General features: G+C 58.3%; 5 protein-coding genes across 8 annotated transcripts; 4 read left to right on the plus strand and 1 right to left on the minus strand.

The window, feature by feature from the left end:
- The first annotated feature begins 392 nt into the window (after window positions 1–392).
- LOC104064478 (aldehyde dehydrogenase family 3 member B1-like) lies at window positions 393–4351 on the plus strand. Of its 2 annotated transcripts, XM_054066682.1 has the most exons (9): window positions 393–554; window positions 1547–1657; window positions 1732–1852; window positions 2026–2111; window positions 2243–2324; window positions 2438–2824; window positions 2925–3091; window positions 3325–3424; window positions 4107–4350. In XM_054066682.1, exons 1-9 carry the CDS (start codon window positions 393–395, stop codon window positions 4298–4300), a joined length of 1410 nt encoding a protein of 469 aa, XP_053922657.1. In that variant the 3' UTR covers window positions 4301–4350. The 2 variants fall into 2 exon arrangements, with proteins under 2 accessions (XP_053922657.1, XP_053922658.1); XM_054066683.1 differs by lacking the exon at window positions 1547–1657 and having other exon boundaries at window positions 4107–4351.
- Window positions 4352–4681: 330 nt separating this feature from the next.
- NDUFS8 (NADH:ubiquinone oxidoreductase core subunit S8) lies at window positions 4682–7333 on the plus strand. 3 transcript variants are annotated; one of them, XM_009566759.2, is made up of 7 exons: window positions 4682–4770; window positions 6117–6164; window positions 6240–6302; window positions 6392–6481; window positions 6579–6751; window positions 6851–6979; window positions 7081–7333. In XM_009566759.2, the coding sequence occupies exons 2-7, from the start codon at window positions 6125–6127 to the stop codon at window positions 7210–7212; spliced, it is 627 nt and encodes a 208-aa protein (XP_009565054.1). In that variant the 5' UTR covers window positions 4682–4770; window positions 6117–6124; the 3' UTR covers window positions 7213–7333. The 3 variants fall into 3 exon arrangements, with proteins under 3 accessions (XP_009565054.1, XP_053924066.1, XP_053924065.1); XM_054068091.1 differs by having other exon boundaries at window positions 4729–4770; window positions 6114–6164; XM_054068090.1 differs by lacking the exon at window positions 4682–4770 and adding an exon at window positions 4830–4873.
- Window positions 7334–8706: 1373 nt separating this feature from the next.
- On the plus strand, window positions 8707–14854 carry TCIRG1 (T cell immune regulator 1, ATPase H+ transporting V0 subunit a3). The gene is made up of 20 exons (XM_054068838.1): window positions 8707–8813; window positions 9410–9568; window positions 10249–10327; window positions 10416–10645; window positions 10728–10822; window positions 11079–11205; window positions 11290–11372; window positions 11497–11590; window positions 11663–11875; window positions 12147–12297; window positions 12377–12516; window positions 12736–12893; window positions 12967–13057; window positions 13136–13254; window positions 13417–13630; window positions 13781–13897; window positions 13976–14086; window positions 14179–14299; window positions 14379–14550; window positions 14634–14854. Exons 2-20 carry the CDS (start codon window positions 9452–9454, stop codon window positions 14713–14715), a joined length of 2514 nt encoding a protein of 837 aa, XP_053924813.1. The 5' UTR covers window positions 8707–8813; window positions 9410–9451; the 3' UTR covers window positions 14716–14854.
- A 69-nt stretch (window positions 14855–14923) lies between these two features.
- TBX10 (T-box transcription factor 10) lies at window positions 14924–16771 on the minus strand. The gene is made up of 8 exons (XM_054067098.1): window positions 16765–16771; window positions 16324–16507; window positions 16152–16253; window positions 15906–16077; window positions 15670–15825; window positions 15534–15601; window positions 15187–15275; window positions 14924–15105 (listed from the first exon to the last, which is right to left on the minus strand). Exons 1-8 carry the CDS (start codon window positions 16769–16771, stop codon window positions 14924–14926), a joined length of 960 nt encoding a protein of 319 aa, XP_053923073.1.
- An 8958-nt stretch (window positions 16772–25729) lies between these two features.
- Window positions 25730–26673, plus strand: LOC104064480 (olfactory receptor 1020-like). The gene is given in 2 exon segments (XM_009566824.2): window positions 25730–26270; window positions 26273–26673. Coding segments are annotated over 2 exon segments (942 nt in total).
- Window positions 26674–26934: the final 261 nt, after the last annotated feature.

Below are 26934 nucleotides of genomic sequence, written 5' to 3' on the forward strand. Positions count from 1 at the left end.
GCTCTATTCTTCCATCCCAGCTGTTCTTCCAGCTCCACTCCCCGCTACTCCACGCTTTGAAAACCGAGAAACCAAGGCAAACCCAGCCCTCTGCTTCTCAAGAATTCGGTTGGACATGTCCCACCTGGCATGGTGTATAGTCTCTGAGGACACACTGAGCTGCTCCATCCTCCAGCTCTAGGGGCCAGCTCGTTGGCTTTCTCTTCCCTGCTGCGCAATCCCTCTTGCTCAGAAGAAAGAAGAGAAGGAGTGGCTCTTTCTGTGGGCCAGTCAGCCACCCCACCCAGCCTACACACTGGAATTTCACCTAGCAGTCAACTCTGGAGGTCCTCGCCTGACCCAAGGCAGCAGTTACTTCCTTATCTGCAGGGTGGTGCTCGGAGGTTCCTCTCATGAATCCCCACGAAGGGTTGGTGAGCCGCCTGCGGGCAGCCTGGCTCTCGGGGAAGACGCGGCCCATGGAATACCGTGTGGCCCAGCTGGAGGCACTGGGACGCTTCCTCGATGAGAAGAAACAAGACATCCTGGAGGCCACTGCCTTGGACATGGGCAAGGTGAGACCACCACAACCACAGCAGCTGGCAGGGACTGTTTTGTGCTTCCCTTTCCGTCACTTAACTTCTTCCCACCTTCCCTCCCTGACTACTGCCTGCACCTCAACATGAGTTTCCTTGCTTTTGCTCTTTGAGTCGCTCCTGGCAAAGTTGGGCATGTGCCTCGATGCTGGCCAGGGTCAGCCCTGTGCACCAGGGCAGGGGTGGCCTTTGGGTCTGACCGTTAGCTTCAGCTTCACCTTTGGGGATGCCCCTGGTGGAGGGGTACACCCTACAGCAATTCCCACTGGCTGCACAGCAGTGGAAGGAATCAGCTCCGGGGAAGACTTCGCTGAGAGCAATCCGGTTTCTGGTGCCCATGTAGCCCATGGTTCTGAGAACCATGGAGCCCAGAGGTTCTGAGGGTGGCTGAGGGACCTGGGGCTGCTTGGTCTGGAGAAGAGGAGGCTGAGGGGAGACCTCATCGCTCTCTGCAGCTCCTGGAAAGGAGGTTGTGCTGAGGTGGGTGCTGGGCTTTTCTCCCAAGTAATAGTGATGAGAAGAAATGGCCTCAAGTTGCACCAGAAGAGGTTTAGATTGGAGATGAGGAACAATTCCTTTACTGACAGAGTGGTGAAGCCCTGGCAGAGGCAGCCCAGGGCAGTGGTGGAGTCTCCGTCCCTGGAGGGGTTCATAAACAGTGTGGCTGTGGCACTTTGGGACATGGTTTAGCAGGCACAGTTCGGTTGAGCGGACAGTTGGAGTAGATGAGCTTAGAGGGCTTTTCCAACCTTAATGATTCCATGATCTCCACCTCTGGAGCCATGTCTGCACCATGCTGTGTCTGGTGTAGCTGAAGGTCTCGAGATACTGAATCCACATCTTCAACCGCAACCTTCTAGTGCTGGTGTGGGGTGGCACAGGACCAAGCAGCATGCTGTGACACACGTGGCATGGTGGCCACCAGGCTCTGCCTGCAGTGGTGGTCATGACAACCTCCTGTGTGTCCCCAGCCACCCTTTGAAGTCGAGCTGTCTGAGATCTCCATCTGCCGGAGCGAACTCAATCACACACTCAACAACCTGGGCACCTGGATGAAGGACGAGCACGTGCAGAAGAACTGGGTATGGGGCGGTGGTTGGATGGGGACATGCAGAATGGGAAGCACGTGTCCCTCACACCATCCTTCCCTCCACAGGTGACACAGCTGGACTCAGCCTTCATCCGCAAGGACCCGTATGGGGTGGTGCTCATCATCGGGCCCTGGAACTACCCCATTAACCTCCTCCTGGTGCCCCTCATTGGGGCCATCGCTGCTGGTGAGGCTGGGTTGCGTCCCTGTCACGCCAGGGGGTGCTAGAACCTCCCTGGGGCAGTACCCCATGTCCTCCCTGCAGTGGGAATGGGGTGATGGTGGTGGGGCTGCACTGGGGGCAGACCTTCTGCTCCCCAAGAGCAAAGTCCTTACCAGGAGTGAGCTCCTGTCCTGCAGGTAACTGCGCTGTCATTAAACCCTCCGAAATCAGCAGGAACGTGGAGAGGTTGGTGGCTGAGACACTGCCCAAGTACCTGGACAAGGTAGGAGACCCTCTGTGGCCACCTCACTCTCCAGGGTCATCTTCTCTGTGTCCTAAATTGGCTTGGACAAGCCATGTCTCCTTTCTCTCTGTTCTGGCCTGGATCTGGTGCCACATGTCTCCATGTCACAGGACTGCTTTGCTGTGGTGACCGCCGGTGTGGAGGAGGCCACCAGACTGCTGGAGAACAAGTTTGACTACATCTTCTTCACGGGTATGTCCCAAGGGACGCTCCAGTCCCACTCCTGTCTTTGAAGAAAAGAGGGGGCTGTCCCAGCAAGCCTGGTGTGGATCTGTTGGGAGACCCTGACCACACTGGGTCCACAGGCAGCCCCTCTGTGGGAAGGATCGTGATGACAGCCGCCGCCAAGCACCTGACGCCTGTGACGCTGGAGCTGGGGGGCAAGAACCCATGCTATGTGTCTGACAACTGCAACGTGCACAACGTGGCCCGTCGAGTGGCCTGGGGTCGCTTCTTCAACGCGGGGCAGACCTGTGTGGCACCTGACTACGTGCTGTGCAGCCTGGAGATGCAGGAGAAGCTCCTGCCTGCCCTGCGCGAGGCCATCACTGAGTTTTACGGCCCCAACCCTCAGGAGTCACCCAACTTCGCCCGCATTGTGGGGGACAAACACTTCCAGCGGGTGCGGGCGCTGCTGAACAGTGGGAACGTGGCCATCGGAGGACAGACGGACACAGAGACACGCTACATAGGTGAGGGGATGGGATCCACCAGTGGGAGCAGGTGTGGGTCCTGCAGGATGTGGCGAGTGCCTCCCAGCCAGGCAGCCCTGGCTCAGGTCTCTCCTCACAGCCCCCACAGTGCTGGTTGATGTGCAGCAGGACGACCCTGTCATGCAGGAGGAGATCTTTGGCCCCATCCTGCCCATCATCACGGTGGCCAGCATGGATGATGCCATCGCCTTCATCAATGCTCGGGAACGGCCGTTGGCTCTCTACGTCTTCTCCTCCTGCAAGAAGGTGCAGAGCTGGGCTGGGAGCACCATCCTCCCCACCCTTGGTTGCACCCTGCTGGGATGCTGGCGGCACCCTCCCCAGTCCAGGCTGCTCCTTCGCCTTGTCCATGGTCAAAGGAGAAGATGCCCCCATGTTCCCAGCCACAAGTGTCCAAGCAGAGGGGAGAGGGGAGGCAAGGGGTGGAGGGAGATGAGGGGTGCCCAGAGGGGGCTCAGCACCCCCTGGCCTCCCCACAGGTGGTGAACCAGGTCCTGGAGCAGACGAGCAGTGGTGGCTTCTGCGCCAATGACACCATCATGCACATGACACTGACTTCACTGCCCTTTGGTGGCATCGGTATGTCCACCCCTAAACCAGTGGGCTGGGACCCCTGCCCAGTCCTGGTGCTGCACTGGGGCTGTGCTGGGGGTCAGAGCTTGGTGCCAGCCCTGAGCCCTAGAGGTTGAGCTCCTGCCCCAATGCCTCTGGAGGCCTGTGCTAGGGGTCAGAGCTTGGTGTCTGGTTTGAGCCCCTCCCTTTGAGCGTCCTCGGTTCAGCCCCCCCACGGAGTGCTGGTGTCCCCCGGTGGCTATGCCCGGTCCCAATGCCTCCTGAGACCCTTGTCCCAGTGTCCCCAGTGCCTGTGCCAGGGCTCAGTTCCAACCCTGAGCTTGGTTCCAACCCTGAGCTCCTGGGGCTCAGCTGGGGGTCAAAGCTCAGTGCCAACCTTGAGCCCCCAGGACTGAGCCCTTGCCCCAGTGCCCCTCCAGGGGCTGTGCTGGTAAGTCAGATCTCGGTGCCAGCCTTGGGCCACCGGGGTTGAGTCCCTGGCCGGTGCCGTGCCCGGTGCCGTTTCCCCGGTGCCCCCGGGGGCTGTGCCGGGGGTGAGAGCTCGGTTCCACCCTTGAGCCCCCGGGGCTGTGCCGGATCCTGGTGCCTCCTGGGGGTTGTGCCAGGGCTCAGAGCTCTGTTCCCTCTTTGTGCCCCGAGGTTGAACCCCTGCCCCGGTGCCGGTGTCTGACACCCGGTGCTCCCGCAGGGCAGAGCGGCTTGGGCCGCTACCACGGCCGCTTCAGCTTCGAGACGTTCTCGCACCCACGCTCGGCGCTGCTGCGCGGGATCGGCCGGGAGGCCTTGAACGACCCCCGCTACCCGCCCTATGCCGCCCGCCGCCTCCCGTTACTCCGCGCCGCCACGGAGACCAAGCGCCGCGCCGTATGCGCTATCCTCTGAGCACAATAAAGTCCCACTTCCGCCTCACCGCGCGCCCGAGAGCTGCTTCCGCCTCAGAGCCCCGCCCACTCACGGCAACTGTCCAATCAGCGCCCTGTCAACTCTCCGCTCCGCCCACTCACAGCACTATCCAATCAACGCCTGATCCACTCACTGCTCCACCCAATCAGTTGCCCGTCCATCCTTCTCCCCGCCCACTCTCCGCCTCGCCCAGTCAGCGCCCCTTCCGTCCTTCATCCCGCCCACTTACCCCGCTGTCCAATCACCGCCCCGCCCTGCGGACTCCGAGCCCAATCACGAAGCTCCCCCTCCCCGTCCCTACCCCCCCTTTCTCCTAGCGACCAATGGGCAGCGAGCCCTGCTCCGCCCGCCCCACCCCCGCACGTGACCGGGGGCAGCTGCGCGGCACAGGTTCGCGCATGCGCGGTGCGCGCCGGGGGCGGGTCAGGACGCTTGGGTCCTTGGGGGAGGTGAGTGGGGGAGGGGGCTGTGGCGACCCATGGAGGGAGCAGTGGCTCAGGAGGGGGCTGAGGTGGTCCGTGGTGGGGGGCAGTGGCCCAGAAGGGGGCTGAGGTAGCTGGGATTCCTCGTGAGGGAGGCTGGAAGGGGGGCAGGACACCTGAGTCCCTTAGGAAAGGGGAAGGACGCCTGGGTTCCATGGGAGAGGTGGGGGACACCTGGGCCCTTTGGGGGAGGTGAGGGGGGTCACCTGGGTCCTTTGGGGGAGGTGAGGGGGACACCTGGGTCCTTTGGGGGAGGTGAGTGGGACACTTGGGCCCTTTGGGGGAGGTGAGGGGGGGTCACCTGGGCCCTTTGAGGGAGGTGAGGGGGACACCTGGGTCCTTTGGGGGAGGTGAGTGGGACACCTGGGTCCTTTGGGGGAGGTGAGGGGGACACCTGGGTCCTTTGGGGGAGGTGAGTGGGACACCTGGGCCCTTTGGGGGAGGTGAGGGGGGTCACCTGGGCCCTTTGAGGGAGGTGAGGGGGACACCTGGGTCCTTTGGGGGAGGTGAGGGGGGTCACCTGGGCCCTTTGGGGGACGTGAGGGGGACACCTGGGCCCTTTGGGGGAGGTGAGTGGGACACCTGGGTCCTTTGAGGGAGGTGAGGGGGACACCTGGGTCCTTTGGGGGAGGTGAGGGGGGTCACCTGGGTCCTTTGGGGGACGTGAGGGGGACACCTGGGCCCTTTGGGGGAGGTGAGTGGGACACCTGGGCCCTTTGGGGGAGGTGAGGGGGGTCACCTGGGCCCTTTGAGGGAGGTGAGGGGGACACCTGGGTCCTTTGGGGGACGTGAGGGGGACACCTGGTTCTTTTGAGGTGGGGAAGGCACCTAGGTCCTTTGGAGGAGGTAGGGGGGACAACTGAATTGTTTGGGAGATGTGAGGGGACACACTTGGACCCCTTGGGGAAGGGGCATGAGACACCTGGGTCCCATGGTGAAAGTGGAGCGGACACTTGGGCTCTTTGGGAGAGGTGGGGGGGAACACATCTGGGTCTCTTGGGGGAGTGATGGAGTGGGCAAGGATGCCTGGGGCCCTTGGGAGAGGCAGCAGGGTCACCCGGACCCTTAGGGGGCAGGAGGACACCTCAGTCCCCTGGGGGGGTGTTGGGACACCTGGTCCTTTGGGGGTGTGTGGGGTAGGACACCCCAGCCCCTCGCGGGAGGAGGGGTGCCTGGGGGTTTGGGGTCTCTTCTGGTGAGGGTTGGGGTCAGGACGCCTGGGTTTGCTGTGGGAAGTGGGGATCTGGCCCCCCCTGGCTCTGTGGCACCGAGGGCTAGTGCCGAGTGTCAGGCTGGGACACTGCTGGCAGCAGGACCGGAGATGGCGGCACTGCGACTGCTGTATCGGACTGCCCGCACAGGTGAGAGCCGCGCCAGGTAACCCTGAAACCCCCCAACCCGAACCCCCCTGAGCCCTCCATCTCCCCTTCCGCCAGGCCCGGCGGCTCCTGTGGGCTTCCTGCGCACGCTCAGCACCACCGGCGCCAGGGACTGCTACAGTGAGTAGGGGCACGGTGCCCTGCGCTGCCCTTCCTGGGATGGGCACGGTTCCCCTCTCTGCGGGGCAGACACGGTCCCCTCTCCCCAGAGTACGTCAACGTCCAGGAGCCGGCCATGGACATGACCTCCATCACTGACCGGGCCGCGCAGACCCTGCTGTGGACAGAGCTCATCCGAGGTGACACCTGGAGCTGGTTAGATGCTCTATGAGGGGAACAAACCCCTGCGGGTTGCTGGCCCCCTGAGCGTGCCGTAACCCCTCCTGTGTTTTCCAGGCCTGGCCATGACGCTGAGCTACCTTTTCCGGGAGCCGGCCACCATCAACTACCCCTTTGAGAAGGGCCCGCTGAGCCCGCGCTTCCGTGGGGAGCATGCACTGCGCCGCTACCCCTCGGGCGAGGAGAGGTGCATCGCCTGCAAGCTCTGCGAGGCCGTCTGCCCAGCACAGGTCAGCCTTCTTCCCCCCCCTCCTCCTCCTCCCTCTGGCTCGGGGGATCAGTTTGATGCCTGGAGCGGGAGCTGATGGATTCTCTGGGCTCCACGGAAGGCAATCACCATCGAAGCCGAGCCCCGAGCTGACGGCAGCCGCCGCACCACCCGCTACGACATTGACATGACCAAATGCATCTACTGCGGGTTCTGCCAGGAAGCCTGCCCTGTCGATGCCATTGTGGAGGTGAGCGGGATGTGGGGTGGAGCTGAGGGGCAGACAGACCCCTTTCCTGGGGTGCTGGGGGTCTGGCGAGCCTTGAGGGCCAACATCTCCCATCCCTGCAGGGCCCTAACTTCGAGTTCTCGACGGAGACGCATGAGGAGTTGCTCTACAACAAGGAGAAGCTGCTCAACAATGGTGACAAGTGGGAAGCGGAGATTGCAGCCAACATCCAGGCCGATTACCTCTACCGGTGACGGCTGGGCACTGCCGCGTCCCCTCCCTGCTCCCCAAATAAAGGGTCTGGGGGGGCTCTGCCACCCCTGGCGGCACTGGGGGCACTGGTCCCTTCCTAACCCGGAGCTCTGACTTCTTCCATATCTCTTGTTTCCAGGATTGGGGCAGGGGAGGGGTTCAACCCCTGGGGTGGGGGACAAGGGTCTTGGGGGTGCTGTCACCCCCGTTGGGGTGGGGGACAGGGGTCTTGGGAGTGCTGTCACCCCAGTTGGGGTGGGGGACATGGGAATGGGGGGAGAATCGGTTGAAGGGAAGGGTGTGGGATGGGCACGGGATGTGGAGGATGGGGGCAAGGCTGGCTTGAGGGAGCAGGCAGGGACCAAAGGGCAACGCTGGGTGGGTTGGGGGCTTAGGAGGGGCACCTGTCCCCCTCCAAAGGAGGGGGTGTCCCTGCCTGCAGCTGGCTCTGGGTCCCGGGGGAGTCATTCCCGGCCTCCAGCTTCTCAGGGCAGCTCTGGCTTGGGGGTCCCTCTCGGACGGGGTGGGTTGCCATTTCCACACTCCTGGAGGGATGGAAGGGTCTTGGCTGCAGGGGGTTCCGGCTCCTTCCTAGTGGGGAATCCTAGCCCAGGGGTGGGGGATGTGGCGCCGTCTAGGTGAAAAGGGGGTGGAGGTTCCCAGAGAGCAGTGGCGCCGCTTGGGTCCCAGAATAAAGGGGGTCCTGGTGAGTAGTGAGGCCGGTCTGGTCCTGGGGGAAGGGGGGGGTCTTGGGGAATGGCAGTGCCGGTTGGTCCAGGAGAGTGGGGGTCCTGGGGGATGGAGATTGTGGGATAAGGGGATCCTGAGGGAAGGGAGGTCCTGGGAGATGGAGATGATGGGGGGATGGAAATTCTGGGATAAGGGGGTCCCAGGGGTTGGAGATTCTGGGATAAGGGGGTCTCGGGAGATGGAGATTCTGGGATAAAGGGGTCCAGGGGGATGGAGGTTCTGGGATAAGGGAGTCTTGGGAGATGGAGATTCTGGGATAAGGGGGTCCTGGGGGATGGAGATCCCAAAGGGATGGAGATCTCAGGGAAAGAGGGATACCAGGGGATAGAGATTCTGGGATAAAGGGGTCCAGGAGATGGAGATTCCAAGATAAAGGGATCACTGGGGATGGGGGTCCCAGGGAAAGAGGGGTCCTGGGGATAGAAATTTCAGGAGATGGGGGTCCCGGGAAAGGAGGGGTCCCAGGTGATGGAAATTCCGGGAGATGGGGGTCCCAGGAGATAGAGATCCCGGGAGATGGGGGATCCTGGGGGATAGAAATTCCGGGAGATGAGGGTCCCAGGTGGTGGAGATTCCGGGAGATGAGCGTTCCAGGGGATAGAGATAGGGGTCCCGGCGGGTGGAGATTCCGGGAGATGGGGGATCCTGGTGGATGGAGATTCCGGGGAGTGGGGGTCTCGGGGGATGGAGATTCCGGGATAAGAGGGTCGCGGGGGCTGGGGATCGCGGGGGCAGGGGGGCATCCCAGGGCGGCAGGGCTGCTCCGGTCCCTCCCCGCTGCCGGTCCCTTCCTGGGGAAGAGGAAGTGCTGCTCCCGCCCCGCTCCGAGCCGGGGCCGCCGCGCCGCGCCGAGGTGGGTGCGGGACCGGGACCGGAACTGGGACTGGTGCTCCGTGCCCGGTGCCGGGATGCGCTGGCGCTGACTCAGCTGCAGCTGAGCGGGACGGGGCGGGGGGGCTCGAGGGTAGCAGGGGGTGGGATGGGGGATGCATGGAAAGTATTTTGCAATCCCGGTGCTGGGAAAAGCTGCGTGGGAGCGGGGCCGGGCAGTTCCTCCTGGGTACGGCTGCGGGGGCGCCTCCGCTCTGCCCCTGCAGACCCCGGGACCCCCGGTCACAGCCCCGGCTGACCCCAGCCTTGTTCTCACCCCCGCTCTATTTGCACCCCTCCTCTCTGCACCTCTCTGCCTGCATCCTTTCTCTTTGCACCCCCTTTCTCTGCACCCCTCTCTTTGCATCCTTCCTCTCTCTCTGCACTCCTCTCTGCATCCCCTTTCTCTTTGTATACCCTCTCTTTGCATCCCTTCTCTGCACCCCCTTCTCTCTTCAACCCCCCGTATCCCCTCTCTCTGCATCCCTCTCTCTTTGCACCCCTCTCTTTTCACCTCCCTCTTTGCACCCTGCCTTTGCACCGCCCCCTCTGCTCCCCCTTCTGCCCCCGTCTGCCCAGGAGGGTGCCAGGCGCATCCGGACCCCCCACCCCCAGGGCACCATGGGGTCCCTGTTCCGTAGCGAGGAGGTTTGCCTGGCCCAGCTCTTCCTCCAGTCTGCCTCAGCCTACAGCTGTGTCAGTGAACTGGGCGAGCGGGGGCTGCTGGAGTTCAGGGACGTACGTAGGGGCTGGGGGGCTGGGTCTGGGTGCCCTGGGTGCAGGAGGTTGGGTCTGGGTGGGTTTGGGTGCTCTTGGTGCAGGAGTTTTGGTCTGGGTGGGTTTGGGTGCTCTTGGTGCAGAAGTTCCGGTCTGTGTGGGTTTGGGTGCCCTGGATGCAGGGGGTTGGGTCTGGGTGGATTTGGGTGCCCTGGGAGGAGGGGGTTAGGTCTGTGTGGGTTTGGGTGCCCTGGGTGCAGGAGGTTGGTCTGGGTGGGTTTGGGTGCTCTTGGTGCAGGAGTTTCGGTCTGGGTGGGTTTGGGTGCCCTGGGTGCAGAAGGTTAGGTCTGGGTGGGTTTAGGTGTCCTGGGTGCAGGAGGTTAGGTCTGGGTGGGTTTGGGTGCCCTGGGTGCAGGATTTTCGGTCTGGGTGGGTTTGGGTGCCCTGGGTGTGGGGTGTGGATGGGGGTGGTTTGGAGTGGGTGGCTTTGGGTTCTTTAGGTGCACGGAGTGGATTTGGGTGCTCTGGGTGCAGAGGGAGGGTGGTTTGGGGTTCTGTGGGTGCAGGGAGCAGGTTTGGCTGGTTTGGGGTGCTCTGGGTGCAGGGGGGTGGATTGGGGTGCTGGGGACACCTGCTCCCCCAGACGCTTGATCCCCAGTCCTGCTTGGCTGTGCTGTGACCGTGCCCCCCCACTTTGGCAGCTGAACCCCAACGTCAGTGCCTTCCAGCGCCGCTTTGTGGGCGAGGTGCGGCGCTGTGAGGAGATGGAGAAGACCTTTGGTGAGACCTTTGGCTGTCTCAAGGGGGGCTGCTCAGGGGGTTCCCCCCTTTCCCCAGCCTCCCCCAAACCTGACAGGGGCTCTCGCAGCTTTCCTGCAGCAGGAGCTGCGTGTCGCCGGGCGGGCACTGCACCCGTGCCCAGAGAACCCGCGGGCGCCACTGGCGCGGGAGGCGCTGCGGGTGCAGGAGCAGTCAGAGCAGCTGGCGCAGGAGCTGCGGGAGGTCAGCCGCAACCACGCATCCTTGCGCGGGCGCCTGCGGGAGCTGCGCCAGTACCTGCACGTTCTGCGCGAGGGCCAGCGCTTCACCAGCCTGCCGGTGGGTCTGCGCTGGGGGCCCCAGCCCTGCGCCCCGCTTCGCCCCCTCCGCAGCCTCAGCTCTTTGCACCCCATCACTGCAGGCGCCCCTGGGCTCCCCAGCGCGGCCGCGGGCCTTCTCGGATCGTGAGCCCATCCTTGACCCTTCCCTTCACCAGCACCTCGACCGCAAGATCAAGTGAGCGCGGCTGGCATGGGGGGCAGGGGGTGGAAAGGGTATGGATGTAGGGTAAGGGCTGGAGATGAATGATGGGGCAGTGGACAAGGCTGTGGGATAAGAGTTGGAGGTGGGCCATGAGATAGTGGTGTGGCCACAGGACATGTGAAGGTTGTAGGAGAAGCGTTGGAGATGGGCCATGGGCAGTGGCGTGGCTGTGGGGAATGGGCAGCAGCAGAGCCGTGCCTATCCCGGTGCCCCCACTGTGTCCCCACAGCTTTGTGGCTGGCGTCATTCACCCGTGGCGGGTGAGCGCCTTTGAGCGGCTGCTGTGGCGCGCCTGCCGTGGCTACCTGGTGGCCAACTTTGTGGAGATGCCTGAGCCCATGGAGGACCCAGCCACGGTGAGTGGGTCACCAGAGTCCTGGTGGCTGGCAGGGAATTGGGACCAGGATGGCCGTGACTGACGTGAGCTACGCTGTCCCCAGGGTGAGAGCATCACCTGGGTCATCTTCCTCATCTCCTACTGGGGCGAGCAGATTGGGCAGAAGATCCGCAAGATCTCAGACTGGTGAGTGTGTGGCCATGCAGAGTTTTATTTAGCAAGACCCTTTCTGGACCCCACCACGAGGACACACTGGGCCACCCTGGGGAGCCCTGTCATCCCCAGACACAGTGGCGTCCGTCTGTCCCAGCTTCCACTGCCACGTGTACCCCTACCCCGAGAGCGAGACCAGCCGGGCGGACACCATGAGTGGGCTGCACAGCCAGATCCAGGACCTCAGCGTGGTTAGTTGGGCACCACAGCGGGGATAGTGGGACCATGCCAGGACCTCCCTGTCCCTGACTGGTCATCTGCAGGTGCTGGAGGAGACGGAGCAGTACCTGACACAGGTGCTGGACAAGGTGGTTCTGGCACTGCCCACCTGGCGGGTGCAGGTGCAGAAGATGAAGGCCATCTACCTCGTCCTCAATCAGTGCAGCTTTGACGTCACGGAGAAGTGCCTCATCGCTGAGGTCTGGTGCCCCGTGCGGGACCTCACCCAAGTGCAGGATGCTCTGCGCCAGGGATCGGTGGGTTGCTTGGTGTCTCCAAGTCCTCATGCCATGGGTTCCTCAGTGTCCCAATGTCCTTGTGCTGGGGTTGCTTGGTGTCCCCATGTCCTTATGTCACAGGTTCCTCATTGTCTGCATTTCCTTCTGCCATGACTTGCTTGCTGTCCCCATGTTCTTGTGTTTCTTGGTGCCGCCATGTCTTCATGCCAGGGGTTGCTTAGTGTCCCTTTATCCTCCTGCCACGGTGGGGTGGCTGCTGTGGATCAGACGCCGGGTGCTTTCCCCGCAGTACAAGAGCGGCTCGAGTGTGGAGTGCTTTGTGCAGCGCATCCCCACCTCAGAGAGCCCCCCAACCCTCATCCGCACCAACAAGTTCACCGCTGGCTTCCAGAGCATTGTGGACGCCTATGGGGTGGCCAGCTACCAGGAGGTGAACCCTGGTAAGGCCCCCTGCACCCCTGCCACAGCCCAGGGCTGTGAGGGGTGTCCCTGTGTGACATGGTCCCTGTGCCCCCACAGCACCCTATGCCATCATCACCTTCCCCTTCATCTTTGCCATCATGTTTGGGGATGTGGGGCACGGGCTGGTCATGTTCCTCTTCGCTCTTTGGATGGTGCTGTACGAGAACAGCCCCAGCATGCAGCAGGCCAGCAACGAGGTGAGGGGACATGGTGTGGGATGGCACTGGGGATGTGGGACAGGGCTGGAGGGGTGACATAGCCTTGGAGGAACAAGATGGGCTTGAAGGCACAAGATGGAATTGAAGGTGTGGGATGGGACTGGTGGTACAGGATGGGGCTGATGGTGTGGGAGGAGGGTGGTGTGGAGCAGGAGAGGGGGTGTGAGACATAGCAACCATGTTTGCCCCCCTTTCCAGATCTGGCAGACATTCTTTGAGGGACGCTACCTCATCCTGCTCATGGGGGCCTTCTCCATCTACACCGGCTTCATCTACAACGAGTGCTTCAGCAAAGCCACCGTCATCTTCCCCTCTGCCTGGAGCGTGGCCACCATGGCCAACGCCTCCTCCTGGAGGTGGGACTCCCATCTCCCGGTGATCCCTGCCCAGGTCCTTGCCAGCACTGACACCCCCTCACTCTGCCCACAGCTCTGCCTACCTCGCCATCCACCCATCCCTCACCCTGGACCCCAACATCACCGGTGTCTTCCAAGGGCCCTATCCTTTTGGGATCGACCCAGTGAGTCCCATGGAGGAGAGAACAGGGTGGGACCCTCAGTGGGATGGCCTTGAGTCTCACCCTCCTTGCCCTTGGCAGATCTGGAGCTTGGCCACCAACCACCTCAACTTCCTCAACTCCTTCAAGATGAAGATGTCTGTGGTGCTGGGCATCATACACATGGGCTTTGGCGTGTTGCTGGGGGTCTTCAACCATGTGTGAGTCCATGTGGCTGCAGCCATAGGCTTTGGCCACCTGTGGTCATGCTAAGGGTCATGCTGGACCCACCCAGGTGGGGTGGGAGAATGGGGTCCTGTACCCCTACGTCTGGTGGGGCTGCGCCATGCCAGGCTGAGTGTGGTTGATGTCCCCCTGCCCAGGCACTTCCGGCAGCGGCACCGTCTGGTGCTGGAGTTCCTGCCTGAGATGGTTTTCCTCCTGGCACTCTTCGGCTACCTCGTCTTCCTCATCTTCTACAAGTGGATCAAGTTTAGCGCTGCTGACTCCCGGCGAGCCCCCAGCATCCTCATCCACTTCATCAACATGTTCCTCTTCACCTCCAACGCCGACAACCCCCCTCTCTACCAGGGGCAGGTAGAACCCTGCTGAGATGTGGGGCAACCCCACGCACCCACCTTTCTCCTCGTCCAGGCTGGGAGCAGTGGGGAGCCCCGTGGTGGGGTCCCACCTATGTCATGAGTAGGGCCGTTCTCAGCTTGGGTACCCGGTGTCCATGTGCTGCAGGTGCCGGTGCAGATGGTGCTGGTGGTGCTAGCACTGGTGTCGGTGCCAGTCCTCCTCCTGGGGACACCGCTCTACCTATACTGCCGGCGGCATGCGCCGAAGCAGGGCCATGCTGCGGTAAGGCTGCAGTGGCGGTGGCGGGGCTGAGCTGGGGCAGCACAGCGTGATCTCACTACCCGTGCTGTCCCCATGCAGCTGGCGACCATGGCGGAGCAGGAGGCGCTGCTGGACGGGCAGGAGGCTGGCAACTCCGTCAATGCCACCAGAGAGGACGTGGAGAGTGGGGAGCACGGCCCTACCACGGAGGTAAGGAGCGCCGGTGCTAGGCTTGGCGGGCAGAAGTGATGTGGAGGGGGTGGTTGTCCTACCGATATCCTGTGTCCTCTCCGTCCCCGCAGCATGCGGACTTCGCCGACATCTTCATGCACCAGGCGATCCACACCATCGAGTACTGCTTGGGCTGCATCTCCAACACAGCGTCCTACCTGCGGCTCTGGGCGCTCAGCCTGGCGCACGCCCGTGAGTGGCCCCTGCCTGCTGTGGTCCCCGCGCTGTGGGGCCAGGCAAAGCCTCACGCCCTCCTGTCCCCCAACCCCAGAGCTATCGGAAGTCCTGTGGAGCATGGTGATGCGCAATGGCTTCGTGCGCCTGAGCTATGTGGGCGGCGTGGTGCTGGTGCCCGTCTTTGCTGCCTTCGCCGTGCTCACCGTGGCCATCCTGCTGGTGATGGAGGGGCTTTCCGCCTTCCTCCACGCGCTCCGCCTGCACTGGTGAGCCTGGCTTGGGGGTATCACAGTGGGATAGGGGGTCCAACCCCCTGGCATCGCTTCTCACTGACCCCTCTTCTCTCCAGGGTGGAGTTTCAGAACAAGTTTTACGTGGGCACTGGCTACAAGCTCTGCCCTTTCGCCTTCGCGCCCGACGCCTGGGAGTAGCTGTGCCACGGGGATGCTGGGGGGCTCGGAGCATCCGAGGGATCCCATCGCCCACCCTGCCGGTGGGCAGATTTACCCCCCAAGGGCTGGGGGGCAGCAGGGGTCCGCCACGGCGTCCTCCTTGGCAGCGATTAAAGGCGTCCTCGTGGCTCGTCCCCATCTCCATCCCTTCCGCCGTGGACTCGGGGGGGGGGGCATCTTGCCCCCATCATTGCTGCCCATAGCCAAAAGCGGGGGCCGCGAGGGGGTGGAAGGGGGGCAGAGGGTAGGGCAGCGTGCGGGGTTTGGCCCCCAGGTAGACACTAGGGGGGCAGGCGAGGGGCTGGAAGGGGCCAGCAGGCAGTTCAGGGAAGCCGGAGGGGGGAGCCACCGGTGGGGACACAGTGGCAGCTGGCACCCCACAGTCATGGGGACCCCCAGGAGTGGGGAGAGGCAGCAAGAGGGGGTCGGCGCCCCCCCTGGACCCCCTACCTTTCTCCTCCTTCTCAGAGTGCGAGGGCAGTGCGGTGGTCCGGGCACGGGGCATCGCACCCAGCAGGGACCCTGCAGGCACCCCACACCTGCAAGAGAGAGGGGGGCAGCTTGGAGCCCCTCATCCTGGCATCAGGGCAGCGTTGGGGGGATCAGGGAAGGCAGCATGGAGCCCCTCATCCTGACTTTGGGGTGGTGGTGGGGGATCAGTGTGGAGCCCCTCATCCTGGTGTTGGGGGGCTCAGTGGTGGTCAGCATGGAGCCCCTCATCCCGGTGTTGGGGCAGTATTGGGGGATCAGCGTGGAGCTCCTCATTCTAGCACTATGGTGGTGTTGGGGGTCTTTACCATGGTTCGGGGTCTCCATCACGAAAGCCTTTGGCGAAGGGGTTGCTGGCGATCTTCAGCTGGGTGATCTATGGAGGAGAGCGGGCTCAGGGGATGCCTGGGGGCCACCGCGCTGTCCCCCAGCCCCAGCGCTCACCCGGTGGTTCTGGTAAGCCGTCACCGCCATGAACTGGGTCTCAGGGAAGCTGAAGGACTTGAAGTTCTGGTGGGCGAAGCGCTCACTGTCCCGGCGCGGGTCCACAAAGACCACATGGAAGCGGGGCTGGTAGCGGTGCATGGAGTTGAGGATGATCTGAGGGGAAAGAAAGGAGGTGGGCAGGAACCCCCCATGCTGGGATGCAGTGCACCCTCCCCCCATCGCCGGCTCCTCACATGGCCGTTGTCGTCCAGGAGGTTGTTGGTCAACTTGAGCTTGTCGAAGGAGACGATCTGCCGCATCCACTGGGCTCCTTTGGCCGGGGAGTCGGGGTGGAAGTGGACGCGCCCAGGGGCTGCGGGGTCTGCCCGTCCTGCCGCCAGCCAGGAGGAGCTGTGGAAGGCATACCTGCACGACAGGAGGGCTCAGCACCACTAGCACCCAACCCTCTTCCAGCATCCCCACCGCCTTGACCTCCTCACCTGTATCTCTTGTCGTCCAGCGGGATGAAGTCCATGAGCAGGACATAGTCAGCGAGCGGGTCCAGCCCTGACAGCTTCACCTGGAAGGTGGGGAACATCCTCCTGTGGGGAGATGGGGTGGGAAGGGGGTGTCCACACCCCAGCAGACCCTCTATCCTGCTCCGGTACCCACCTGCCTGCCTTGGTGACGATCATCTCGGTGCCCAGGCGGTTGAACTCTTCCCAGAGGCTGCCCATCTCCAGTCGTGCCGTGGCATGGCACACACGCCGGTTCTTGCCGTCAGCCCCCAGTCCCTCGCCTGCCCACCTAAAGCCAGTGCTGCAGGGGGGTCCTTCGCCCGGTGCCCCAAGGAAGGCTGTGGAAGGGGGCATTGGGGGGGGACTGATCCTGCACCGGAGATGTTGGAGCAGACCCTGTGGACCACCAGCCACCCCATTGTGTCCTCCCTCTGTGGAAGGACCAGGAGGTCCCATCCCTGCTACGTAATGGGGTTTTACCCCCCTCCCCATTGCAACCTCACTCTCTCGTGGGGCTGGGCAACCCTCTGCACCCCAAAACCACCCTGAGACCTACCACTGGGTAGAGGGAAGCGTTGCCATGGGTGGGCTTTACCTGCCATGGGTGCAGCGAGTGGGCTGGTGTCTGTGGCTCCGTCCTTTGGCACGGCAGCGGTGGAGAACTCAGCGAAGCCCCAGCTCCTCTGTCCCCTGCAGCCAGCTGGGGGTTTTATGCCCCAGCTCGGGGGTGGAGACGAGGGGGCTGGATCCGCAGTGGTCCTCAAGGGCTGGAGCATGGCCCCCTTCCCCAACCTGCCTTCGTGCCTTGATGTGATGATGATGGACGAGAGACGAGCGATGGCCCTTGGGCTGCTGGGACCACCTCTGGTCCCCAGCCAGGTTTTGGGCTGCCCTGGGCTGGGGGGCAGAGCTCTTTTGGGGTCTCCTTGTCCCCGTGGTGTCACACATCTGAACGGGGGGAGATGGGGGATGCTCCAACCTTCTTCCCTGGGTGAAGTCCCTCTCAGCATGCAGCAGCCATCTATCAACACCTGCTACTAAAAAGCACAGCGAGGTGTTGAGGCATCCGTGACGTGCTGGCTGCTCATGCAAAGCCTCTGCGGCTCCAGGAGAGGGGGAGAGGATGCTCCTCTTTCCCCTGCACCCATCCCAAATGCTAGTCCTGTTTCTGCTCTGCTAGCTGAGCCCCTTCCATCCCACCCTTCCCAGTGCTTGATACTGGTCTGACAGTGAGAGATGGATGGGGAGAAGCGCGTGCCGCAGGGGTGAGGGACATGTGAGGCGAGGTGATGGACACAGAGGAACCAGAGGGGCAACCCCAAGGGCCCCTTGGGGCTGCAGTGGGGCATGAACACCGTTTTGGTGCACACCTTGGGAGTGTATTTGGGGGGATGAAGGATGGATCTGGAGGGAGCAGGGGACACCCCCATGGCGATGCTGGTGGCTTTCTGTCCCTGGTGGTACTCAGGTGATGGTGGCCCTGGGCAAGAGCTGAAATCCCTCCCTGCCAAGGGTTTTGCTGTTTTCTCCAGACTGGGACTCAATCTTCACATCTGCTTCGGGGTTGGCACTTAAATCCTCCCTGGCCCTCGTAACGGAGAGAAAACCCTTTGGCTCCCAGGCTGCAGCATGGCCAAGGGGGCTGAGAAAGCAGCGCTGGGTTTTAGGACCAGGACTGATGCAAAGCAGACAAGAGCCACCTCCCCAACCTGTCCACCTCCCTTGCATCTCCACACGTGTCCCATGCCCTGCGGTGCTGGCTTGGCCCCATCCATCTCCTGCTGTCAGCCAGGCCATGGCCGCAGGGTCAGTATTGAGCAGGAAGATGAGGAGGTGTGGAGATGTAGGGCTGACAGCGGGGAGGAGGAAGGAGGGAGCTCAGACCCAGGCAGGATCAGATCTGCCGGGGCTCATTCGCAGCATCCACCATGCTCTGTGGCTCCTGGAGAGAAAAGAAAAGGTGAGGATGTGGCCCTGGAAGGATTTTAAACCCCCAGTTCTGCCCACATTGTGGGGGTTTGCTCCCAGGGAAGGGCAGCCTCTGGATCTACAGCTTTAAAACAGCAGTTACTGGCATCAAACTGGACTGGAGGCTGGCTGATCTTGTGTCCATCTACAAGAAGGGTTGCAGGGAGGATCCAGGGAACTACAGGCCTGTCAGTCTGACCTCAGTGCAGGGGAAAGTCATGGAACAGGTGATCTTAAGTGCTATCCTGAAGCACATGCGAGAGAACCGGGTGATCAGGCCCAGTCAACACGGGTTCATGAAAGGCAGGTCTTGCCAAACTAACCTGATCGCCTTCTATGACAAAATCACTCAACTACTGGATGGGGGAAAGGCTGTGGATGTTGTCTTCTTGGACTTCAGTAAAGCCTTTGACACAGTTTCTCACAGCATTCTGCTTCAGAAACTGTCAGCCTCTGGCCTGGACAGGCGCACACTCTCCTGGGTTGAAAACTGGTTGAATGGCCGGGCCCAGAGAGTGGTGGTCAATGGAGTTAACTCCAGCTGGAGGCCAGTCACAAGTGGAGTTCCTCAGGGCTCAGTACTGAGTTCAGCTCTGTTCAATGTCTTTATCAATGACCTAGATGAAGGCATCGAGTGCACCCTCAGCAAGTTTGTAGATAACACTAAGCTGGGTGGAAGTGTGGATCTGCTGGAGGGTAGGGAGGCTCTGCAAAGGGATCTGAACAGGCTGGACTGCTGGGCCGAGACCAATGGGATGAGGTTTAACAAGGCCAAATGCCGGGTCCTGCACTTGGGGCACAGTAACCCTATGCAGTGCTACAGACTGGGGGAAGAATGGATAGAAAGTTGCACAGAGAAGGACCTGGGGGTAATGGTTGACAGCCGACTGAACATGAGCCAGCAATGTGCCCAGGTGGCCAAGAAGGCCAATGGCATCTTGGCTTGTATCAGAAACGGCGTGACCAGCAGGTCCAGGGAGGTTATACTCCCTCTGTACTCAGCACTGGTGAGACCGCACCTCAAATCCTGTGTTCAGTTCTGGGCCCGTCATCACAAGAAGGATGTTGAGGCTCTGGAGCGTGTCCAGAGAAGAGCAATGAAGCTGGTGAAGGGGCTGGAGAACAAGTCTTATGAGGAGAGGCTGAGAGAGCTGCAGTTGTTTAGCCTGGAGAAGAGGAGGCTGAGGGGGGAGACAACTCTCTACAACTCTACAACTCTGCTTTCTACAACTACCTGAAAGGAGGTTGTGGAGAGGAGGGAGCTGGCCTCTTCTCCCAAGTGACAGGAGACAGGGCAAGAGGGAATGGCCTCAAGCTCCGCCAGGGGAGGTTCAGGCTGGACATCAGGAAAAAAATTTTCACAGAAAGGGTCATTGGGCAGTGGCAGAGGCTGCCCAGGGAGGTGTTTGAGTCACCTTCCCTGGAGGTGTTTAAGGGACAGGTGGACGAGGTGCTGAGGGGCATGGTTTAGGGAGTGTTAGGAATGGTTGGACTCGATGACCCAGTGGGTCCCTTCCAACCTGGTGATTCTATGATTCTATGATCAAAAATTACAATGGAATCATGGAATGATTTGGGTTGGAAGGGACCTCAAAGCCCACCCAGTCCCACCCCCTGCCATGGGCAGGGACACCTCCCACTGGGTCAGGGGCTCCAAACCCCATCCAACCTGGCCTGGAACACCTCCAGGGATGGGGCAGCCACCACTGCTCTGGGCAACCTGGGCCAGGGCCTCCCCATCCTCACAGCAAAGCATTTCTCCCTAAGATCTCATCTCAATCTCCCCTCTTGCAGCAGAAAACTGTTCTTCCTCATCCTGTCTGTGCCCTCCCTGATCAAGAGTCCCTCCCCAGCTTTTCTGGAGCCCCTTTCAGCACTGGAAGCTGCTCTAGGGTCTCCCCACAGCCTTCTCTTCTCCAGGCACTCAGTTCTCCAAACGCTGAAAATTCTATTTAGTAGTTAATTAACCTAGTGAGGACGCAGGTGGAGAACTACAAGAATGCACTATTCCTCATTTAAAATTTTGCCCTCTACCATTTATTCAGTTGTGTACCAGGCTAAATTAAACCCCAAGATGGCAAAAACATCTGCAATTGGTTGGACTCAAGTCATGAGCTGTGTCATGCTTTGCTCTCCCTTTTACTTAGCAAGTCAGAATAAACGGGGTCTGGATTCTACTGTTCCACTAGATAGAATTCCATTTTAAGACTCATTAAGGGCCGTAACAACTAGCACCAGGATGCCAACCCCTTTAGCAAGGAGTACATAGATGATGGTGAGGAACTGGCACGCGGCACAGGCAATGTTCTTTTCTTTCTCCTACTCAAAGCTCATTCAAGGGTTAACAGCACCACATACCTCAGGTAATTTAAGTTAAAACTAAAAATTCAAGTTAAATATGGTATTCTGGTGACATCGATAGTGAATAAAGGCACTTTGGAAGCTCTTGAAGAAGCACTGGTGATGAATCTATCTCCTCAAAAGCAGATCCTATCAAGCAACCCCCTCTCAACTGCAACACACTTTTGCCTTCCTTCTCCCTGTTGACAGCAGTAGAAGCCCGGATCTCCGCAGCAGCCTGACCAGATGGGCTCATGGGAGCTATGGTGTTGCTCAGCAGCCTTCTCCTTCAGATCCAATGTTCTGCTGCCCATGGAATCATAGAATGGTTTGGGTTGGAAGGGACCTTAAAGATCATCCAGTTCCAAGCCCCTGTGATAGGCACCGCATGGTAGCCTGGAGTGATGCCATTGCTCAACCTGATGTCTCTCCTCCTGTGTCCCTGCAGAAAGAGCTACCCGGTGATGCAACCATTGTGTGAATGAAGAAAGCAAAGATACTCCACTTTGTCAATTAGCTCAGCCCATACAGCCTGAAGCCCCCGTGAGGACCATGGCGAAACCTGGAGCCTTAGGGTTCTCCTAGCGAAATGCAAAGACTTGGCTTGGAGGGAGAAGCTGCTCGGTTGGATTAAATCAAGTCAGGATCAAAGCAGAGTTACTAACGACACACAACTAAGACACTCAGGGTCAATCAGCTGAAAACTTCTTTGTTCCCAAAGCTTCCCGATAATTCCCTGGTTATTCTTTAATCCAGCCAAGGGTCGTCTGGCTGTCTGGGACTGTCAGCCTGCAAAAAACACCCTCCCCGGCTGTTTGTGCTGCTGCTTCTTTCATCAGCAGTGATGCTATGAAAGACTGTGCTGCCCCTCCCTCCCATACAGCCACCCACACCAACCAAAGCCAGCTCAGACCCTGTTGTCTCACTGAGCCTTGAGGACCACCCAGGGCAGAGGTCTCACACCCTCCCTGGCCCCTCTATCAGTGTCTGATCACCTTTGTCAGAGTTTTTTAACCTCCCTTTGGTTCTAACTGGAATTTCACATCTTGAAAATTGACAACAGTCTCAGGTTTATCCTTATCTTCTCAGAGCAGTGATGGCTGCACCATCCCTGGAGGGGTTCAAGGCCAGGTTGGATGGGGCTTGGAGCCTCTGATCCAGTAGGTGGGACTGGATGAGTTTCCAACCCAACCCATTCTACGATTCTATGAAATACATCGTTGGGGTACGGTGCATCTCTTTGCAAGGCAGACACCTTCACTTCTGAAGAGGTTGATAAACTTCCCTGATTGCCTTGGCCAGAGTTGTGTTAGCTGTACTGAGACCTTAGCTGATAAATAGGTAATGACAGACACTCAGATTTGGGTCATAATATGAGCTGAATCTAAAAGAGAGTTAAATGAATCCTGTTCTGGAGATCCCCACTGCAGCCACTTCTCCTCCAGCTGGTGGGTAAAAAAAAGCACAGAAACAGTTGATTAAAAAGGAGTTGAAGACTTGGCTTCAAATGTGTAGATCCACCTCTGGGGTGGTGACTCCTCTTCATTGCATAAGATCAGCTGTGTAGGAAGAACCAGGGGGCTGGAGCACAAACCTCTTTTCTCCACGGCAGCTGAAAACTGAGTGACTTTCAGTTTCTTGTAGTACAGAAATGAAAGGAGGAGTGGTCTTGGGTTGGCCGTGCTCCTTAGAATTGACAAAGAAGGTATCTCTCCATTGTTTTCAAAAGCGAATTGGGAGATATATGTAATATATATAAATTAGATAATCGTTTGCTTTAGGCACAGTTACTGTAGTAAAAAACCCTCCTTGAGGTCCAGATGGAAGAAGCAAGGAGACTCTACTCAAACAGCATGAGTTCCTTGCTGTTCCTGCCTTTACCACCAGTCATGGTGACATCTTGAACCCAAGAAAGAGAAATCTGCATTTCCCGCATCTTGAGAAAGGAGGGAAGCGAGAAGAGGAAGCATGGGTTGAGCAAGGACAGAGAGACACATGGGGCTGGACCAAGCTGCCTTTACCTGTGACATCTAAATGTGCATCTAAGGCTGACAACCCTGAGGAACAAATGCTTCTGTGCGTGATGAAATGTGGATATCTGAGACAGGATGGATGATGTTTTGCACCTTACAGACACTTCAGATGTGGTTAGATGTAATAGCTGTGTTTTAGATGTCTACACCCAGTTACACAAATCCCATCCAAGCCTCAGAAGGATGGGAATCACATGAACTTCAAAAAGGGATAATGCCAAGTCCTGGCCACGAGGAATAATTCCCCCAGGCACCAGGACAGCCTGGAGAGCAGTGCAGCAGAGAAGGATGTGGAGGTAGTGGTTGCCATCAAGTTAAAGATGAGCCATCAGTATGTCCTTGCAGCAAAGATGCCCATCGGCACCTCTGGAAGAGCAGCAGGTTGAGGGACTTTCTGCACTGAACTTTTGACCTCCAGCCTGAGGAATGGGGAAGTAAAAACTGCTTCAAGAGGGGTGATGGGAGAAGAGGGATCATCCTGAAGCAACTGTCATCTCACCAGTGCCAGAAGGGCTGAGAGAAATAAGGAAGTGAGAAGGGAAGATATAGTAATACTTATTTCTCAAACAGGGCATGTGTTTGAAGATCATCTCTGGTGGGGAACATGACAAGCAGTCATCTCTTTTTTTAAAACCTTAAATAAGAACAGAGGAAGAAAAATCTGGCAAAACGATTGTGATACTGAACAGCAAGGTGTAAGCCCAGCAGCCAGACTTGGAATCACAGAATAGGTTGGGTTGGAATGGACCTCAAAGCCCATCCAGTCCCACCCCCTGCCATGGGCAGGGACACCTCTCACTGGATCAGGGGCTCCAAGCCCCATCTAACCTGGCCTTCAACACCTTCAGGGATGGCACAGCCACCACTGCTCTGGGCAACCTGGGCCAGGGCCTCCCCTCTCTCACAGCAAAACATTTCCCCCTAAGATCTCATCTCAGTCTCCCCTCTTTCAGCTCAAACCCCTTCCCCTCGTCTGTCCCTTCACTTCCTGATCCGGAACCCCTCCCCAGCTTTCCTGTAGGCAGTTATTGGCTAAAAGCTAGTTTCACCTTCTAACTTCTGAGAGGGGTTCTTGAAGGACTCCAAAACATCAGCACAGTGAGCTGAAGCTTTCTCCTTAGGTTTAAATTGACTCTTTAGACCATGCCCTGAGTGTGATTGCTCGGAACAAAACCCACGCTTGCCAGGTGGCCGTATCAGCCCATCACCATTCACCACCAAGAAGCAACCGGAGAAAAACACGCACTTTTCCAGAAGAATTCATCTCACCCTGATGCAGATGTTTCAAAATAGATCAGATGAATCAAAGCCCCCACATGCATCATTGTCTCCATAATTAAAACCTATGGTGACCAATGAAAGCCTATTAGATAGGATGGCTCCTGGACCGAGATGACTCAGCCCCTGAAACCTGGAAGTAGAAATTATGAATAAGGTGCAGCTGGAATGGAAAGAAGACTTTGTCTGGATGGAGAGACATGAGAAAGAGAGGAGGTGGTGAGGGTCTGTGGGCATTAAGAATCCTGGAGCTGTTAAATGAGTTGGGCAAGTTTGAATACAGCATAACATAGTATGGGTTGGGTTGGAAGGGACCTCAACGATCATCTGGTTCCAACCCCTACCATGGGCAGGGACACCTCCCACTGGATCACGTGGTTTATATTTTATATAAATACATATATATTTTTATACATATAAAATTATTTATAGAAACAAAGAAGTGGGGAAAAAACAACACTTGAGCTTGCATCTAACTCGCTAACACTAAATGTTATCAGTGCATGTCTCCTCCTTAAGGAGCTGCTTCCAAAGTCCTCAAACCCCAAGAGAAATTTCCTGCCTGATGCCACTGGGAGGGCAGCAGCAAAACCCCCTTGGTCTTCTAACGAGAGAGACCTATAAACAGCAGTTTTCTTGGTCAAATATGGATGCCCTCCATGACGGGCACATCTTTCTTGGTTTTAACACCAATACTGGGAGAAATTGGGGTTTATTTCTCAGATAAAATATTGCCCTATGATCTCTGATAAACCAAAACCCGAGATGTGAGCAGAGGTGAGTCTGAACATAAATAATGCTGCAAAGAGTTGATCTGCTGCAAGGGGAGGACTAGGCAGGAGCTGGTTTTCACAGGGAGGACATGGAGCTGTTGGAGTGAGTGCAGAGGAGGCCACGGAGATGATCCAAGGGTTCGAGCACCTCCTGTTCAAGGCCAGGATGAGAGCGCTGAGGTTGTTGAGCCTGGAGAAGAGAAGGCTGCAGGGAGATCTTGGAGCAGCTTCCAGGACTGAAAGGGGCTCCAGGAAAGCTGGGGAGGGGTTCTTGATCAGAGAGTGCAGCGACAGGATGATGGGAAGGGTTTTGAGCTGAAAGAGGGGAGATTGAGATGAGATCTTGAGGAGAAATGTTTTGCTGTGAGGGTGGGGAGGCCCTGGCCCAGGTTGCCCAGAGCAGTGGTGGTTGCCCAATCCCTGGAGGGGTCCAAAGCCAGATTGGATGGAGCTTGGAGCCCCTGATCCAGTGGGAGGTGTCCCTGCCCATGGGAGGGGGTGGAACTGGATGGGCTCTGAGAACCCTTCCAACCCAAACTATTCCATGATTCTATGAAGTAGTTGCCTGAGGTCAGGGGATCTCACAGGAAACCCAAGTATTTAGAAGTTGCTTTTCCAAACGGAAGGCAGCCATGAGCTGAAGCCAACCGATGTTGTACCATATGTACATGGTTTTTTTAAAGCCCTCCAAGGATGGAGACTCCACCACTCTCCTAGGCAGCCTGTTCTGATGCTCCTGAAGAAAATTCTTTTCAAAATCTCTCTCTTTCTCCCTTTCTCCCTTTCTGTTTGGGTTTATTTTGGATGCACACTTCAATTTCTGACATCAGAACAAATTCCTGCAGTTACCTCTGTTTATTTGACAAGTAACAAACTTCTGAGCTCCTTCAGGAGGTAGAACATGCCTTCCCATTTGCAGAGTGGCTGCAAATTAATAGTGGCTGGACCAGAATAAACCCATTGGAAATAAATTCCATCATGCCCTTTGTTTACTCTGGAATAGATTTTGAGACAAGCATTGAATATGTTGTTCAGCAGCCCCTGTTGCAGAGTTTTGTGTTTCCTGGTCAAGAGAATCACATCTTTAATGTTTGTTTGGGGGGAGAATGGGAATACATTGACTCTGAGTTTCTCTGCACCCCTGCTTTCCCATAGCAACCGCATAGCAATGGCAGCCAAGGGGAATCACACCACCATCACCGAATTTGTCCTCCTGGGGTTCTCAGAGTAGGGGGATGCCCAGGCTGTCCTCTTCATTGTCTTCTTGGTGATCTATGTGATCACTCTTCTAGGGAACCTGGGGATGCTCGTGTTAATCAGGCTGGATGCCCAGCTCCACACACCCATGTACTTCTTCTTGAGCAGCCTGTCCTTCCTAGATATCTGCTATTCCTCCTTAATCACCCCTCGACTGCTCTTGGATCTCCTTGCAGAAAGGAAGGTAATTTCTTACTCTGCATGCTTCACACAGTTTTATTTCTATGTGGTCTTTGCCACCACCGAGTGCTACCTCTTGGCTGTGATGGCGTATGACCGCTACGTGGCCATCTGCAACCCACTGGTCTATGTCATCTCCATGTCCAGCAGAGTTTGCGCACTGCTGGTGGCTGGCTCATAGCTCGTTGGGATCATGAATGCCACCATCCACGCAGGGTTTTCACTTTGGTTGTCCTTCTGTGGTCCCAACGTCATCAACCACTTTTACTGTGAGGGGCCCCGCTTCAAGCCATCTCTTGCACAGATCCTACTGTCAATGAGATTATAATGTTCACGGTGGTTAGCTTCAACCTGTTAGTCACCATACTGACCATCCTCATCTCCTACACCTACATCTTGGCCACCATCCTGAGAATGCACTCAACTGTGGGGAAACGCAAAGCTTTCTCCACCTGTGTGCCCCATCTGACTATGGTGACCCTCATCTATGGATTTATTGCATCCATGTACTCACGACCCAGTTCCAGGCAGTCCAAGGAGCTCGACAAAGTGGCCTCTGTGTTTTACACTGTTGTGACCCCTATGCTGAACCCCCTCATCTACAGCCTGAGGAACAAGGAGGTGAAGAACACGCTGGGGAGAGTGATGAAGAGGAAACGTTCACCTGAAAAGTAGTTTTCCCTGTTTTGCCAGAGGAATGGAGAGGTCTTCTTGGAACCATTTATACTTTCCATTTCTGTATGGCCATGGTGTAAATGCAGGGCTCTCCTGTGAACTTCTGGGGACAAAGGTAGTGGGAAACCTCTGCCTTGTTCCTAAAATCCATGGAGGTGTTCAAGGCCAGGTTGGATGGGGCTTGGGCAGCCTGATCTAGTGGGAGGTGTCCCTGCCCATGGCAGGGGGTTGGAACTGAAGGATCTTTAAGGTCTCTTCCAA

This window comes from Cuculus canorus, chromosome 5, assembly GCF_017976375.1.
Source record: "Cuculus canorus isolate bCucCan1 chromosome 5, bCucCan1.pri, whole genome shotgun sequence".
NCBI lineage: Eukaryota > Metazoa > Chordata > Aves > Cuculiformes > Cuculidae > Cuculus > Cuculus canorus.

Coding starts and splice junctions, on each gene's coding strand:
- NDUFS8 (XM_009566759.2), top strand. CDS start 6,125: ATGGCGGCACTGCGACTGCTGTATCGGACTGCCCGCACAG. Junction 6,165..6,239: donor GTATCGGACTGCCCGCACAG/GTGAGAGCCGCG, acceptor CCCTTCCGCCAG/GCCCGGCGGCTCCTGTGGGC. Junction 6,303..6,391: donor CGGCGCCAGGGACTGCTACA/GTGAGTAGGGGC, acceptor CCCTCTCCCCAG/AGTACGTCAACGTCCAGGAG.
- LOC104064478 (XM_054066682.1), top strand. CDS start 393: ATGAATCCCCACGAAGGGTTGGTGAGCCGCCTGCGGGCAGCCTGGCTC. Junction 555..1,546: donor CTGCCTTGGACATGGGCAAG/GTGAGACCACCA, acceptor GTGTGTCCCCAG/CCACCCTTTGAAGTCGAGCT. Junction 3,425..4,106: donor ACTGCCCTTTGGTGGCATCG/GTATGTCCACCC, acceptor GTGCTCCCGCAG/GGCAGAGCGGCTTGGGCCGC.
- TBX10 (XM_054067098.1), bottom strand. Junction 16,078..16,151: donor CTGGACGACAAGAGATACAG/GTGAGGAGGTCA, acceptor CCTGTCGTGCAG/GTATGCCTTCCACAGCTCCT. Junction 15,826..15,905: donor TCCTGGACGACAACGGCCAT/GTGAGGAGCCGG, acceptor CTTTCCCCTCAG/ATCATCCTCAACTCCATGCA.
- TCIRG1 (XM_054068838.1), top strand. CDS start 9,452: ATGGGGTCCCTGTTCCGTAGCGAGGAGGTTTGCCTGGCCCAGCTCTTC. Junction 12,298..12,376: donor CTACCAGGAGGTGAACCCTG/GTAAGGCCCCCT, acceptor GTGCCCCCACAG/CACCCTATGCCATCATCACC. Junction 14,551..14,633: donor CACGCGCTCCGCCTGCACTG/GTGAGCCTGGCT, acceptor TCTTCTCTCCAG/GGTGGAGTTTCAGAACAAGT.